General features: G+C 38.5%; 1 protein-coding gene across 6 annotated transcripts in view; it reads right to left on the bottom strand.

Moving 5' to 3' along the window:
• Positions 1–265: 265 nt before the first annotated feature.
• znf280d (zinc finger protein 280D) overlaps positions 266–15,761 on the bottom strand; it is a 67,902-nt gene continuing 52,406 nt past the window's right edge. For 5 of the 6 annotated variants that reach the window (XM_078427533.1, XM_078427537.1, XM_078427539.1 and 2 more), the window contains 3 exons: positions 4,977–5,019; positions 3,880–3,941; positions 266–3,732 (listed from right to left, as the gene is read on the bottom strand). In XM_078427533.1, the coding sequence (XP_078283659.1) occupies positions 2,994–3,732; positions 3,880–3,941; positions 4,977–5,019 (844 nt within the window). In that variant the 3' untranslated portion in view covers positions 266–2,993. The remainder of the gene's footprint in view (positions 3,733–3,879; positions 3,942–4,976; positions 5,020–15,761) is intronic. The other variant, XM_078427536.1, reaches the window with a different exon arrangement.

Raw genomic sequence — 15,761 nt, 5'->3', positions numbered from 1 at the left:
CGTGCTAACATTTGCTTTGATACTTCTGGCCAGCGGGAAGAGATGGAAGAATAAATTAAGTGGAGAACAAGCACCTGCTACTCCTGCTGGGCAGAATTAGACTTAGTTGAAATGTATCTTACCAAATTTCAGGTTGTCACGTGAAACATGGTCATTAAAGGAAGCTGAGAGGATGACAGGACCCAACAGCAGAGAAAACCAGAGAAAGATATAACATTACAAACACAGACAAGCGGAAACAGAAATACAAGTCATTAGATGCATTTTCTTTATTTGAGCTTGCAGGCACTGGCATTAAAGTTACATTTAACTTCTACAAGAAGAAAAGTATACAAACCATTATTTTCACCCCTCCCTGTGTACAGTAATTTAACTCTGAATTGGAATCAATTGAATTCCAGAACTAAAGGTAGCAACAGTAGCAATGGAAACATATTTCCTCATTCAAGTTAACCAGTGTCAAATATAGTCACACTGAAAGGAAAAGCCTTTGCACTGTTTGCTACCAATGTTATCATTTTCAGAGGTCCAAATTCTGGACAACTGAGTCTAGTCCAATAATGTAAATCAGCCTAAAATCTGGCATCTGTCCATTTGCCAAGATCCACAAGCATGGGCATCTATAATATTTATTCAGTTGCACATTGCTTTGTTTACAGTTGCATCTTATACCCACATTCATGAACAAATCATGAACTGAAGTGCGAGTCTCCTGGAGTGGAACAAGTAAATATACAATTTAGAGGTATAACGACAATGAAAGATTAACATAACTCCAACATACAGATATGGTGATTAGACTTAAAGTAAAGTACTAACAATTTCTAAATTAATCCTTTTAAAACACATACAAAAGTATTTACAACCCTGCTATAAATTAACTGTAAAGGAAATTATATTAGATGAAGCTGCATTTCATTTCTCCTTTCCCATACAAAGTAGACTGCACATGCTAAACTACAAAGACTTAGTGGGCAACTGCAATTAAACAAATCTCATGTGATGTCCCCACATGGAATAAAAACCACAGCCTAGTCTCTCTCTTGTTACAGCCAAAAGTTTTATAAAATATCTTAAAGTAAAAACATTTTGAAGAAGCAAGTTATAAGGGACTTTTTGCAATTAATTACTTTTACCAGTCTGAAAAACAAATGTATTTTATTATAGAGAGGAGCTTTTACACCTTCAATATCTGTTCTCTAATTTTGCATTAGGATAGCGTTTTTAAGCATAAACTTTTTATAATACTTCTATGGTCAACAGAACTGGCCATGTGGGTTTGTCATATTCCATTGGTGTCAAAACATTTTCAATTTTATTTTCTGGTAATTCGTTTTAATTGATAGTTAAAAGGATACAGCTGACTAATTCCAAAGCCGCTTGAAATTTAAACTCGCCAGAGAAATCACCAACAATTGAGATTTTTGAGGAGGATAATGGAAAAGCCACAACCAACTAATATCATGAGCAAGAACATATTCAGATATAATTTCAGAAGCACCTTAATGGCAAACAAAAGGGCAAGCCCACCCAAACATCCAAGGAAAGAGGATTGGTATTAATGTGGGTATAGGAAATGATATTTGTTAAGAAATCCTGCAGAAAATGTATATTAGTTTTTTTTGGCTATAAACCAATCAAAATTAATATTAACACCAAGGGACCACTGGAATTCAATGAAAAAATTGTCACTTTAGAAGGTTTATGTTATTAAGCAATGATAGGGGAGATTCCACTTTAATCAAAGAACATGAATAAGAAATGTTTTCATTTTATAAAGTGGAGAGTGCAACTGTTTAATATGTTATGCAATGCAAAGGGAATTGAGTTTTATATATTGTTTTGTGGCTTTGAATCTGGAGTCTAAGAAAAGCTGTTCTATATTAAAATATTTAAAATTATTTTTATTGACAAACAGACAAAGAATATTTTCAGGTTTTTTTCCAAGAACTAAGAATATTTTGAAGAGCAATTTAAAAAGTAGTTATCCTATTTTAAAATCAGTGAATTAGATTTATCAACTTTTGATGCATGCTATTTTATATTGTATTCAACTAGTCTTTAGCAAAATGCACTTAACAGAAATGAACAAATATCAGCTTCAGGGTGCTCTTCCAAATCAGGTACTCATAAAATAAAACAAACCTTTATAACAAAGTAAAATTAGCCACATCTAAAAGAATCAAGTCTAAAGTTTTGATACTTAAATAGGAATTTGTTGTTTTCTGCAGAAACTGTACATCAAAGCAAGCCACTGCCAATCACTAGCAAAGTACGTATCTGAAGCTATTTACCAAAAATGTGATAAAAAATATTAAGTACAATTTTAAGCAGCTTTATTCTTCCTCATATAGTCAGTTAGCTTGGCACTATGAAGTACTGCAGTTAAAAACCCCCAATTCATTGTTACATATCCTGCAGTTCCTGCGTTGTACGTCCACTGCCATAAGCAGAATAAACTGCTGAACAACGAAAGATACATGCCAATACAAATAAAGCATTACTTAACACTACATATCCTATTTTCTACAGTAAAAGGAAAGGATGAACTGCACTTTGGTTTACCATGTAACCCACCCTAAACGGTCTATATCTATTGCAAAATCTAATAAAAATAATATGCACTGGGTTACAGCAACAGCAGTATTATGTCGTCTTGTGCATGACTGATTCGATTTATCTGCACAGCTGCACAATGACATAATTATGCTTTTTTTGTAATGATTCCACTTTCACTGAAAGTTTACGTAGGTAAGCTGAGAGCTTGCCAAGACTGCACCCATACAAAGGTGCTTCATTTATCACAGAATTCTGCAGATTTTAGTCTTTTCTATTCACATGCCATTTGTTTATTTTTCAAAGACAGGAATGTGAATTATAGTCTGAACAGGATAAAAATATCAAAGCCTTTATCAGTACAAGTACTTGTGTGCTTGGTGTATGTGTATATGTGAATGAAGTCCAGTGAGATAATCAATATACCATGCAAAACTTCAGCTCTTTTCATTTTCTTCTAGATGCTCTGAGCTTAGCAGTATTGGAGCAGGAGAAGTCTCTTTATTATTTTCCTCTGTAGATGCAGTTCCCTTTCTCTTGGTGACCGTCACCACACTCCCTTTCTGTAGAATCTCAGTCGTTTCATGTTCTAAAACTTCAGAAGGAGTGAGTGGTTCCAGCTGAATGCTGCCCTGCTCACTCACATCAGAACCAACAGCTTCTGGTTCATCTTTGCTCCTAAAAAACTGGTCAAAGCAAACATCTTCTTTGGGATCCTTATTCTGTTCCACATTTGCATCATTGCTCTTTTCTTGAGTACATTTTTCGTTATCAATTCCCTCATTCCTTGTCTGTTTACATTTCAGTATTAAATCCGTAAGAGTCTTGCAATCTTTAGGTTCATCACAAGCATCAATTCCCTCAACCTCATCTTGAACTATTTCTACATCATTATCCACTGATTTGAGATCTTGTGCTTCATTAGTATCTGGAGGTGCGAGTGGTCGGTTGGAGGAATTATCCAGAACTCTCTCTCCAGCATGTTCTTTCTCCGTAGTCAATTCAGATATCGGGCCATCTGCTGTATTCTCAATATTTTTATTACTTTCCACATTGTCATTGGAGTTTGTTTTGTCTTGTTGATCACTTAGTTTGTCACCTTTTGGTGAAGGCACAGCTTCCACAGATGGATTCTCAGCCTTGTAGTTTAAAGGCTGATCAGTTTTCTCCTGGTTTCTGTTAGAGAGAGAAAAAAAACAGGCATTTCTGATTTTCAAAAGTACAATCAGTGGACTTACTTTCTAATTATAAAAAAATATTTTCAATAATCCATGCACAGACCGCCAATTACTCTATTCAAATTGTACAAAATATTTCAATTACCCATCAGCAGTTAAATCAACTTCCAAAGTTTCTATAGCAAGTAATGCAGAAGATGAATTCGCCTGAAAGTTTGAACATAAATGGAAACTTTTAAGAACATTGAATTAGAAAAATGATTGCTTTACAATTTTGACCAGAACAAAAATGTGATATTTAGAAAATTCAGTTAATTTTAAATTAACAACCATTTTAATAATTTGAATTAAACAAAACAAATTATGCAGTTAAAGGGGGAACACAAAAAACTTTAATCTGCTTATTCAAATAAACAATTTTGACTCTTGAAAAGATAATGCTGCATAGTCTCAAGGATTAAAATTAGAATGTTAGTACCTTTTAGGTGGAAAGTACATATCTAAAATAACTATCTCAGCACTCTCTATCCCATAATATTTCTCATATGTAGATATAACTTTACTTTCCACTTGGCCACTGTTTAATGCAACCTCATTAACTATTTTCTTTTTCCTTCAAGGCTGTTTTGGAGGCGGGGCATTTCCAAAATGGGCCATCTTCTGTCAGCTCCAATGTTAATTTTCCAGCCAATAAAATGCACTGTGGTGCAATTGCCAATGGCTGAATCACAAGCATGACTGAGTCAACCTTTAAGATGAAAAATCATGCCTTAAAGCACCCAGAAATTTTAATTCATCCAGTATGCTGTAAGAATAAACCAGTCATACATGTAAAGAGTAAAAAATAATAATTGAATTTTTGCCACTTCTGAATACTCCACAATTATTTAATAGACAATAGACAATAGGTGCAGGAGTAGGCCATTCAGCCCTTCGAGCCAGCACCGCCATTCTATGCGATCATGGCTGATCACTCTCAATCAGTACCCCGTTCCTGCCTTCTCGCCATACCCCCTCACTCCGCTATCCTTAAGAGCTCTATCCAGCTCTCTCTTGAAAGCATCCAACGAACTGGCCTCCACTGCCTTCTGATTGTGAACTGTAATTTTAGATTTTCATTACTAATGAGTCCATTTAAATGAAGGGTTTAACCATTTGCAATGTATCAGACACAGAATTTTCATTAGTAGCTTGTCAGGTTTCGATTATACAATGCAACAGATACAAAATGATCAAAATTACCTCAGTCTTTATTTCGTCAAGTGTTGAGATTTGCTCACTCCTCCTGTGAGATGAAAAAAAGTTTGCCTTAAATTGTTTTAATGTGGCTACAAAAAACAAGAAGCTGAGAGCTTAAAGAAATGCATCATCTTTCAAAGCAACAAAATATGAGTATTTTTAAGATAGTTTTAATCGGCTAAAAATCACTGCTTCTTCAAACCTACATTTTTTTAAAAAAGTTTATTTATGCCCACTTACTCCTCTTCTGTTCTTTCCTGTTGATCAGATAAGCCAACTTTCAATTCCTTTTACTTCTTGTCCCCCAAATTAGAAAAAAACAGACCTTTCAGAGTGCCTACATGCAAAGTTGTCATCTTCACCCAAACATCCCTATGCTGCATGGATAGTTAAAGTTGGCGCCACTGGTTTGGAGAGCAATTTACTACACAGATGTTGGTCTTTTGACTTCCACTGAAGCACTTGCAGAACTTTACATCATCTGCCCACCTACAAGATCTTAATCTATTCTTTGGCTTCTATAAGCTCCTTCCCATTTCGCTCTAACTCCAAGACAAACATAGGCAGCATCTCAAGTTCCTCTTCAATATATCAGCCTTTTTCCCTCCAAATCTATACACTATGACTTTATTCTGAGCGATTTAAATCTGTTTTGTCTCCTCCAATCATTCCTAAAATGCTGTTATAAATTCAGTCTTGTCATGACCACAAACTGAAGTGTATCATCTTATATGGCCTCTTTATTCCCACGCTGTTGATCCCTGATGTGGCTATCTCTGACCACTTCAACCTTTCACCATTCCCATCCCCTGACCTTGCTGCCAACCTAATTTCCTACTACATCCCCTACTGAATGAATGAATTAATGAATGAACGAATGTTTATTGGCCAAGTATGTGCATATACAAGGAATGTGCCTTGGTGCTCCGCTCACAAATGACAACACAAACATACAGTTAACAATTAAGAATAAAGAATAAACACATCAAAACAATAAGGATACAACATTACGGTTTAAACATGAACATGTGGGTGAAAATAAACCAGAGCAAAAAAGAGACTACAGGCTTTGGTTATTTGAGTAGAACTACAACTTGTGGAAAAAAAGCTGTTTTTATGTCTGGCTGTGGCTGTTTTGACAGTCCGGAGTCGCCTTCCAGAGGGAAGTGCTTCAAAGATTTTGTGGCCAGGGTGAGAGGGGTCAGAGATGATCTTGCCAGCTCGCTTCCTGGCCCTCGCAGTGTACAGTTGTACTGTGTTCACATTTCTAAGAACAACGTCTTTGTCATCCAATGCACAACACCGCTCCAGCTGTCACTATGCAAATACTCCTTCACCTAGTTTTGATACATTTAGTTTCTTATCAAATCTTCATCCATTCCCAATTTCAGCCATTCCATTTTCTCTCAATTTTCAAGAGATTTAAACCTGAACAAGTCATATTGGCACAGATAAGCAGATACTCTGGACACTGTCTTTCTCTACTTTCTGTCCCCCTTGTGCTCTTAGAGATTAACTCCGTAAAACCTAGTTTGCATATACGATCTCATCTATATACTAAAACGCTCGTTTGTTTGTTTGTTTGTTTGTTTGTTCCTGAACTACAACAAAAACTATACACGATAGCGCGGCAATTTTAGGCCCACCTTACTCACCGTTGTTCCTTTGGTGTTAATGGAAGAAGTTTAAATCTATCTCCGAGGGAGGGGGGAGGAAGGGAGGAGGGATGGAGGAGGGAGGTGAAGGGAGGGAGGGAGGAGAAGGAGGGTTGAGGGGGATGGAGTGGGGGGGAAGGGGGATGGAGGGAGGGGGGAGGGGAGGGTGCTGCACCAATGCAGGAGACATTTGGGCCCAACGGGTCCTCTTGGTCTAGTTCCTATAAAATTGCTGATCAACTGTTCTCTTCCTAGTCTGAAAGGATACTATTACTTAGATCATAAATCCAATAACCACAACCAGTGATTATCCACAGCAAACTTGTTTTCTATTTATTTTCATGTCTGATCAACAGAAAGTTTTCCTCTAAACTAATCTGACATGTACTGTACAAATGCAGACTACATGTTGCCTGATTGTATTTCTTGTATCACTACAGTCAGCCAAAAATTCTTAATGTTAAAGCCACAGGCCTCTTTTTCATTCATCATGCACTCCTAATGTTGTACAACTAGATATTCTTTACAAACCTACTACAGATGCTGAAATTAAAACAGAAATACTGGATATACTCTGTAGTTAGACGTATTTGTGACAATAGAGACAGTGTTAACGTGTCACGGACAAGTTGGGCCCATTTCCGTGATGTATAACTCTGACTCTAAAAATGAATTTCTGCCAAATATAGATTTCAGAAGCAGGTATTTGAGTTACAAGGGATGTAGTAAGGACCCGTGCTAAAGAAAGACATCAAGGAAGTGAAGTACATACTGAGATTTGGATGAGAGAGCATGAACAGCACTGAACCCAAGACAGTTCATTGGAGTTTAGGTTTATTACTGTCACATGTTCTGAGATACAGTGAAAAGCTTTGTTTGGCCTGCTATCTAATCTGATCACATAATACAAGACTTAAATATCATATCATGTCATATATATACAGCCGGAAACAGGCCTTTTCGGCCCACCAAGTCCATGCCGCCCAGCGATCCCCGTACATTAACACTATCCTACACCCACTAGGGACAATTTTTACATTTACCCAGCCAATTAACCTACATACCTGTACGTCTTTGGAGTGTGGGAGGAAACCGAAGATCTCGGAGAAAACCCACGCAGGTCACGGGGAGAACGTACAAACTCCTTACAGTGCAGCACCCGTAGTCAGGATCGAACCTGAGTCTCCGGCGCTGCATTCGCTGTAAAGCAGCAACTCTACCGCTGCGCTACTGTGCCGCCTACAATCTAGTCAAACTTAGTATAATAGGTAGAGTAAAGGGGAAATATGCAGAGTGCAGAATATATTTCTACAATTGTTCTGTAGACAAAGTCCAATGTCCACAATGGGGTAGAGGGTAGAGGCAGTATCATAGCCTATGGTAGAACTGTTCAGAAGCCCGATGAAAGGGGAAAGTAGGGAAGTGGGTTCAGGGATCTGTGAATTGACAGACAAACATAGAACATTATAGCACAAGAACAGTCCTATCAGCACATGATTCCAAGAAGGAAACATTATCTGGCTTGAGCTTGAGTGAACAGCTATTTCAGGTTTGAGAATGCCTGTGCAAACTCGTAAACAAGAGCAGCAAGGGCCTCAAGAGGCAAAGCTTAACCCTCTCTTGGGACGTAAGACTAGACAGCTGACTGAAGTGTTAGTAAGATACAAAAAAGGACAGGACAAGTCCAAAAGTTGAAATATTTTATTGGGGTTAAGGCTAATTTTGATGAAACTTTGATAAGTTGACTGGGGGGTGTTGTGTTTGCAGGTAAAGGGACGTCTGATAAGTGGGCAGGTTTTAAACATGAAATACTGAGAGTTAAGGCCAACGTGTTCCCGTTATAGTGAAGGGCAAGGCTAACACAAGAGATATTGAGGCTCTGATCAAGAAAAGGGAGGCATGATATAGGCAGCTGGAATCAAGTGAATCCCTTGAGTATAGAGATTGAGTGGCCAGAGATCCTAGGGTGACAGAGGAACTGGAGGAAATCCACATTAGGCAGGAAAACGTTTTGGGTAGACTGATGGGACTCAAGGCTGATAAATCCCCAGGGCCTGATGGTCTGCATCCCAGGGTGCTTAAGGAGGTGGCTCTAGAAATTGTGGACGCATTAGTGATTATTTTCCAATGTTCGATAGATTCCGGGTCAGTTCCTGTGGATTGGAGGGTAGCTAATGTTATCCCACTTTTCAAGAAAGGAGGGAGAGAGAAAACGGGAAATTATAGACCAGTTAGTCTGACATCAGTGGTGGGGAAGATGATGGAGTCAATTATAAAAGACGAAACTGCGGAGCATTTGGATGGCAGTAACAGGATCGTTCCGAGTCAGCATGGATTTACGAAGGGGAAATCATGCTTGACTAATCTACTGGAATTTTTTTGAGGATGTAACTAGGAAAATTGACAGGGGAGAGCCGGTGGATGTGGTGTACCTCGACTTTCAGAAAGCCTTCGACAAGGTCCCACATAGGAGATTGGTGGGCAAAATTAGAGCACATGGTGTTGGAGGTAGGGTACTGACATGGATAGAAAGTTGGTTGACAGACAGAAAGCAAAGAGTGGGGATAAATGGGTCCCTTTCAGAATGGCAGGCAGTGACTAGTGGGGTACCGCAAGGCTCGGTGTTGGGACCGCAGCTATTTACAATATACATCAATGACTTGGATGAAGGGATTAAAAGTACCATTAGCAAATTTGCCGATGATACAAAGCTAGGTGGCAGTGTGAACTGTGAGGAAGATGCTATGAGGTTGCAGGGTGACTTGGACAGGTTGTGTGAGTGGGCGGATGCATGGCAGATGCAGTTTAATGTAGATAAGTGTGAGGTTATCCACTTTGGTGATAAGAATAGGAAGGCAGATTATTATCTGAATGGTGTCAAGTTAGGAAAAGGGGACGTACAATGTGATCTGGGTGTCTTAGTGCATCAGTCACTGAAAGGAAGCATGCAGGTACAGCAGGCAGTGAAGAAAGCCAATGGAATGTTGGCCTTCATAACAAGAGGAGTTGAGTATAGGAGCAAAGAGGTCCTTCTACAGTTGTACAGGGCCCTAGTGAGACTGCACCTGGAGTACTGTGTGCAGTTTTGGTCTCCAAATTTGAGGAAGGATATTCTTGCTATTGAGGGCGTGCAGCGTAGGTTTACTAGGTTAATTCCCGGAATGGCGGGACTGTCATATGTTGAAAGACTGGAGCGACTAGGTTTGTATACACTGGAATTTAGAAGGATGAGAGGGGATCTTATCGAAACGTATAAAATTATTAAGGGGTTGGACATGTTAGAGGCAGGAAACATGTTCCCAATGTTGGGGGAGTCCAGAATCAGGGGCCACAGTTTAAGAATAAGGGGTAGGCCATTTAGAACAGAGATGAGGAAAAACTTTTTTAGTCAGAGAGTTGTGAATCTGTGGAATTCTCTGCCTCAGAGGGCAGTGGAGGCCAATTCTCTGAATACATTCAAGAGAGAGCTATATAGAGCTCTTAAGGATAGCGGAGTCAGGGGGTAAGGGGAGAAGGCAGGAACGGGGTACTGATTGAGAATGATCAGCCATGATCACATTGAATGGCGGTGCTGGCTCAAAGGGCCGAATGACCTTCTCCTGCACCTATTTTCTATTGTCTATAGTATAGGAGATATAGCAATTCACTTTAGAAGGAAATCAGGAGATGAAAAATGGGACATGAGAAAGCTTTGGTGGGGCTGTCTAAAAGTAGAGGACATAGCTTTAAGATGAGAGGGGAAAGATTTAGAAAGGACCTGAGAGGCAACCTATTCACACAGAGGGTATATGGAATAAGCAACCAGAGAAGTGGTAGAGGTGGGTAAAATGACGGCATTTAAGAGATAACATTTAGATAAATACGTGAATAGGAAAGGTTTGGAGGGATTTGGGCCAGGCGCATATGGGTTGGGCAATTAGCACGGTTAAGAAACTTGGTCAGGATTACAGGTTGGGCCAAAGGGGCCGTTTCTGTGCTCTATGACTCTATGGAGAGACAATATCGTTCAGTGAAGCAGAATGCCTTTCTGTAGGAAATGGGTGAAGAAGTGAAGAAAATAACGGACTTGTTATATTAAGTATGTGCAGTAATCTAAATGCCAATTCTTTTTCCTCTTATTTTTAACATTAAACATCCCGAGAAATAAGGATGTATTTAAATTACAATTTTGGTTAATTTTAACATTCTAAGAGTTCCGAGTGAGCAGGTCTGCTGAAAAAAGACATATTATATGATGCAGCACCGGAAAGAAATTACATTCCTAAATTTGCTACTTACAATAGGTCAGCTGATTTGGGAATTTTGTGAGTCGGGATTTTGTATGAATTTATCAAAATGAACTCAAAACTTTGAACGAAAACTAAATAACCAGTTATAGTCATCACACCAGAAGGTTTGGTTTGATTCCACCTATTGTCTAATATATTTAGTCTCACAAAGCTTCTTACTGATTCTTGTCAGAAAATGAATATGAAACACATTCCAATTATAAAGAATATTGCTTCCTTCTTGCATGTATTGAATTCACATTTGTCAAATTGTGACTTGGGAATTAGCAAGTTTTTCCTAAGTATTTTCAACCTGTTCATTCCACAAGGCCAGATACTATCATCTGAATAAGTACAAAATTAAAATTAAACAAGTAGTACAAAATCCATTCACATAATTCTGAGATTATTTTCCTCAGCGTTAAAAAGTTCAGAAATCGAATTGGTGAGTCCCTCGCCGTAAGCAGAGTTGACAAAGCAATTTATGTGTTATGTAGAGATGACACAAAAAATGAATGAGTATTTGTTTTAATGTTCTGTTATTGTTTACATCTTATTTATGTAAAGATATATTTCAATTCTTGCTTCTAATAACTTTTACATTTGCTTGGAAAATAACAGAGAAAGCACCTTTTAATTAAACAGAATCCAATTTGTAAGCATTACTGCATTAAAAAAAAACATTGAATTAATTGAGCTATTGGGAGAGATTTGGCCAAGACTTTAGTGCCTCAATGCAGGAGGCTAAGGGATGATCTTCCAGAGGTGTATAAAATCATGAAGAAAATAGAAAAGGTTATGACAATCTTTTTCCCAGGGTTGGGGAATCAAAAACCAAAGGACATAGGTTCCCAGTGAGGATGTAGCGGACGTGTCTTTTTTGGACTATAGGCTTGTGACGAATGGTATGCCTCAGGATCCTGGTGCATCAGGGTCCCAGAAATGGTGCTGAGACCATTGCTGTTTGTGGTTCATATGAACGATTTGAATGAGAATGTAGAAGGCATGATTAATAAATTTGACACTAAAATGGATGGTATTGTAGATCGTGAAGATAGCTATCAAACATTACAGCAGCCTCTTGATTGGCTAGACTAGTCGGCTGAGGAATGGCTAAAGATGTTTAATGCAGATACATGCGAGGTGTCGCTTTTTTGGGAAGTCAAACCAGGGCAGGACCTTCACAGTGAATGATAGGGTCATGGGGAGTGTTGCAGAGCAGTGGGATCTCGGAGTACAGGTGACATAGTTTGCTGAAAGTGGCATCACAAATAGAAAGGTTGGTGAAGAAGGCTTTATGAACATGGACTTTCATCAGTCCAGGTATTGAGTAAAGAAGTTGAGATGTGATGTTGCAATGGTGCAGGATGTTGGTGAGTCCACATTCGGAGTACTATGTTCAGTTTTGGTCACCCTGCTGTAGGAAGGATGTCATTAAGCTGGAAAGAGTGTAGAGAAGATCTATGGGGATCTGACCTGGACGAAGGGCTGAGCTACAGGGAGAGGTTGGGCAGGAGGCTGAAGGGTGATCATATAGAGGTGTATAAAATCATGGGGGGGATAGGGTGAATGCAGCAGGTTAGGGGAGTCAAAAGCAGAGGACATAGGTTTAAGCCTGTGAGAGGGACAACATTTAAAATGAACCTGAGGACAACCTGTTCATTCAAAAGGAAAAAGTTATGGAACGAGCTGCCAGAGGAGATGAATGAGGCAGGCACTATAACAGCACTTAAAAGTCAGGTACATGACTAGGAAATGTTTATGGGGATACGGACCAAGCATAGGCAATTGGTTTAGTTGAGGCATCTTGATCAGCATGGAGCAGTTGGGGCGAAAGGCCTATTTCCTTGCTGTATGACTTTATGACTCTTGGACTCAATGACTCTGAATATTTTCAATTTGCTGGACATTGTTATACCAACATATTTATTTTTCTATTGGCAAATATTTCAGTGTAAGTCTGTGTTGTGGGCAAAGAATAGCTAATGGTTACATGTCCTTTCAATGCAAGAGAAACAGTGGATTTCTTTTAAGTGGCTTTAAGTTTAAAAATAACACCTTAGTTGCATATAACAAACAAATGTAAAGATAATTTTATTCTCATATACAGTGAATGTGTTGGCAATGTTTCAATTTTTATCTACTATAGAAGAGCAGAGTATAAATTCCAGATATTAATCATTTATTGCGTGATTCATGACCCTCTGTGTCTAAATTATAGCTCTTTTCTGCCCTATATGCTACATTAAGCATAATAAACAGATACATTGATTTTGTCTACAAGGAAACCTGGATAATGCATAAACATAATATCTGGATCACTAATTTGGTAATAAATTGGATCCTCAGTAAGATGTCTAGTGTAAGAAAAATAGTACAAACTAACCCCACCTTTGAAATTTATTGTAAATCAGCTCAATGGATGAATAATAAAGTAAATTTTCATTAATGATTTCACTTCATTTACAGCAAACGGTAGTCCTTTTGGTGCTATTTTGTAATCCATTCCCATTAGCTAATTTTAAATTGCTTGATTTATGATGCAAAGCTGTATATTGAAATTTAAAAAATTACTCAACCCACATCTGTTGCTGTATTGTCAGGTAGATTATATCCTACAGGTAATTAGCAGTACAAATCATTTATAAAAGTAAAAATAATGAGGAAAAGCAAAATCAAAACAAAATAAATGACACACTCCAGCTATTTTTGGGTCAGGGAATTAGAATCCCCAAATGTACTTAATCATGAACATAATCTTCCAATATGTTAAAAAGCAAGAAGGAATGATATAGGTATGGATTACCTGTTCATTATAACCTTACTATTATTAATCGATAACAGCTAAATGACAAATTTCTAATAGTAATCTATTTCACAATATGTTCTGAAAATTTATGACATAAAAGGTATCCATGCTGGTGGAAAGGGCACAATGGTGCAACGGTAAAGATGCTGGCTCACTCACGGTGCCAGAGACCCGGCTTTGATTCTGACGGTGCTGACTGTGCAGAGTTTATATGTTCTCCTAGTGACCGCGGGGGTTTTCTCCGTGTGCTCTGATTTCCTCCCACATCCCAAAGACGTGTAGGTTTGTAGGCTAATTGACTACTGTAAATTGTCCCTCGTGTGTAGGATGCAAAAGTGGGATAATATAGAACTGATGTGAATGGGTGATTGATGGTCAGCGTGGACTCGGTAGACCCTGTTTCCATGCTCTAAACTAAACTATAAAGGAATTATCCAGCTTAATCCCATCTTCCACTGCTTGTTCAATAGCTTGGAGAAACAAGGAACTGCAGACACAGGAATCTTAAGCAAAACACGAAGTACTGGAGTAATTCAGCAGATGAGGTGGCATCTCTGGAGTTCATGGATAGGTAAGGTTTGGATCGGGGCCTTGTCAGACTGACCACATTTGGTTCAAAACACACATCGCTAAAAGAACTCAGCGGCTCAAACAACATCTAGAGAGGCAAAAGGTACTACATCAGGACTGCTTGACCTACTGAGTTCCTCTAGTGTTCTGTCAACTTTGTTTCTAGGTCTGCATAATTTACTCTATTTAGGCTTCTCAATTTTAGACCACATAGGAACCCACTGGTAACAGTTGTCAAATTGAGAGCTGGTGTTGCCAACTGAAGAAGGGTGATAAAAGTACATCCGGAGGATGAGTTCACAGGAAGAGGCAAATGAAATCTGAAATACCATATCAGAAAAGAATTGAATGTTGGAAATACAAGATGAGGGATGATTAAATGTGGAATTCAGTATCGAGTCTTAAAGGATATAGCATGCCTGGTTGGAGGTGCTGTTCCTTGAGCACATGTTCAGCATTATCACAGTCACTATCCTGCAGAGAAGTCAGAGTGGGAAAGTGACGTGAGTACAAGCTCAAAGTCATTCTTGCGGCCTGAACAGAAGTTTCTGCAAAGCAGTCACCCAAAGTATGATTACTATCCTCCATGCAGTCCACCTTCTAAACACTGAATATATGGGCATTCAAGTAAATCCTTGCTTCACCTGGAAGGAGATCCTAAATGACAGGGTAAATGTTGTATATCATGTGGTTGCATATGAAAGTACTCTAAGTTAATTGGGTGTTGGTGGAAACAGGAAGAGTGCACCAGAATTTTCATGGTGATCTGCCCCTTTCGAATACTGAAAGAGGAGAGGAGGGGAGGGAAACGTTGTCTATGTTCCCATTTTATTAGGAATGTTAGCTGTCTGTCCGTGGGCGTGGGGAAGAGAGTGGAAGTTTTGTTGCCTCCATCACAGTGAGGGGGTGTTTGGAGTCACTGTGATGGACGTTTGTGTTGGGGTCATGTGTCTTGTGTTCTTTTTTGTGTATGACTGCTATGTAATTTCGTTCGGTACCTTGGTACCGAATGACAAATAAAGCTCTGTTGTTGTTGAACTGTTGAAATTGTGGAGAATGGTCTGTGGTAAAAGCTGGTAAGAGGAAGGTGAAGTCAAGTAGAATTCTATCCTGATGCTGAATTGGGGAAGGTGAGAGCAGAACGTTAATAAGTGAAATACGAGTAGTAACATGGTTTCTTAAGTTATCCCTGCACCTTATTACACTTTTCATGATTTATAAAACAACGATCAAATCTATTCAAATTAGGTTACATCGACGATGAATGTTCAAAATATATTATATAAAATGACATTTTTTATGACATTACATCAACTGTAAAAGATTTCCACATGAAAAAAAGAAGCCCCATTGTTTCAGTTTAGTGTGAAAATATTGAGAATATTGCATTTTAATACCTATTCCATGAATCTGTTCTGTGAATGTTGTGATAGATAAATATTCAAAACAAATTGTCAAATGCAGATTTAAGGTGCAAGTGTTTGCT

The sequence above is a fragment of the Rhinoraja longicauda genome, chromosome 33 (genome assembly GCF_053455715.1).
Source record: "Rhinoraja longicauda isolate Sanriku21f chromosome 33, sRhiLon1.1, whole genome shotgun sequence".
NCBI classification, from domain to species: domain Eukaryota; kingdom Metazoa; phylum Chordata; class Chondrichthyes; order Rajiformes; family Arhynchobatidae; genus Rhinoraja; species Rhinoraja longicauda.
Note: the sequence above shows the minus strand (reverse complement) of the source record. Positions and strands in the feature narration are given on the sequence as shown.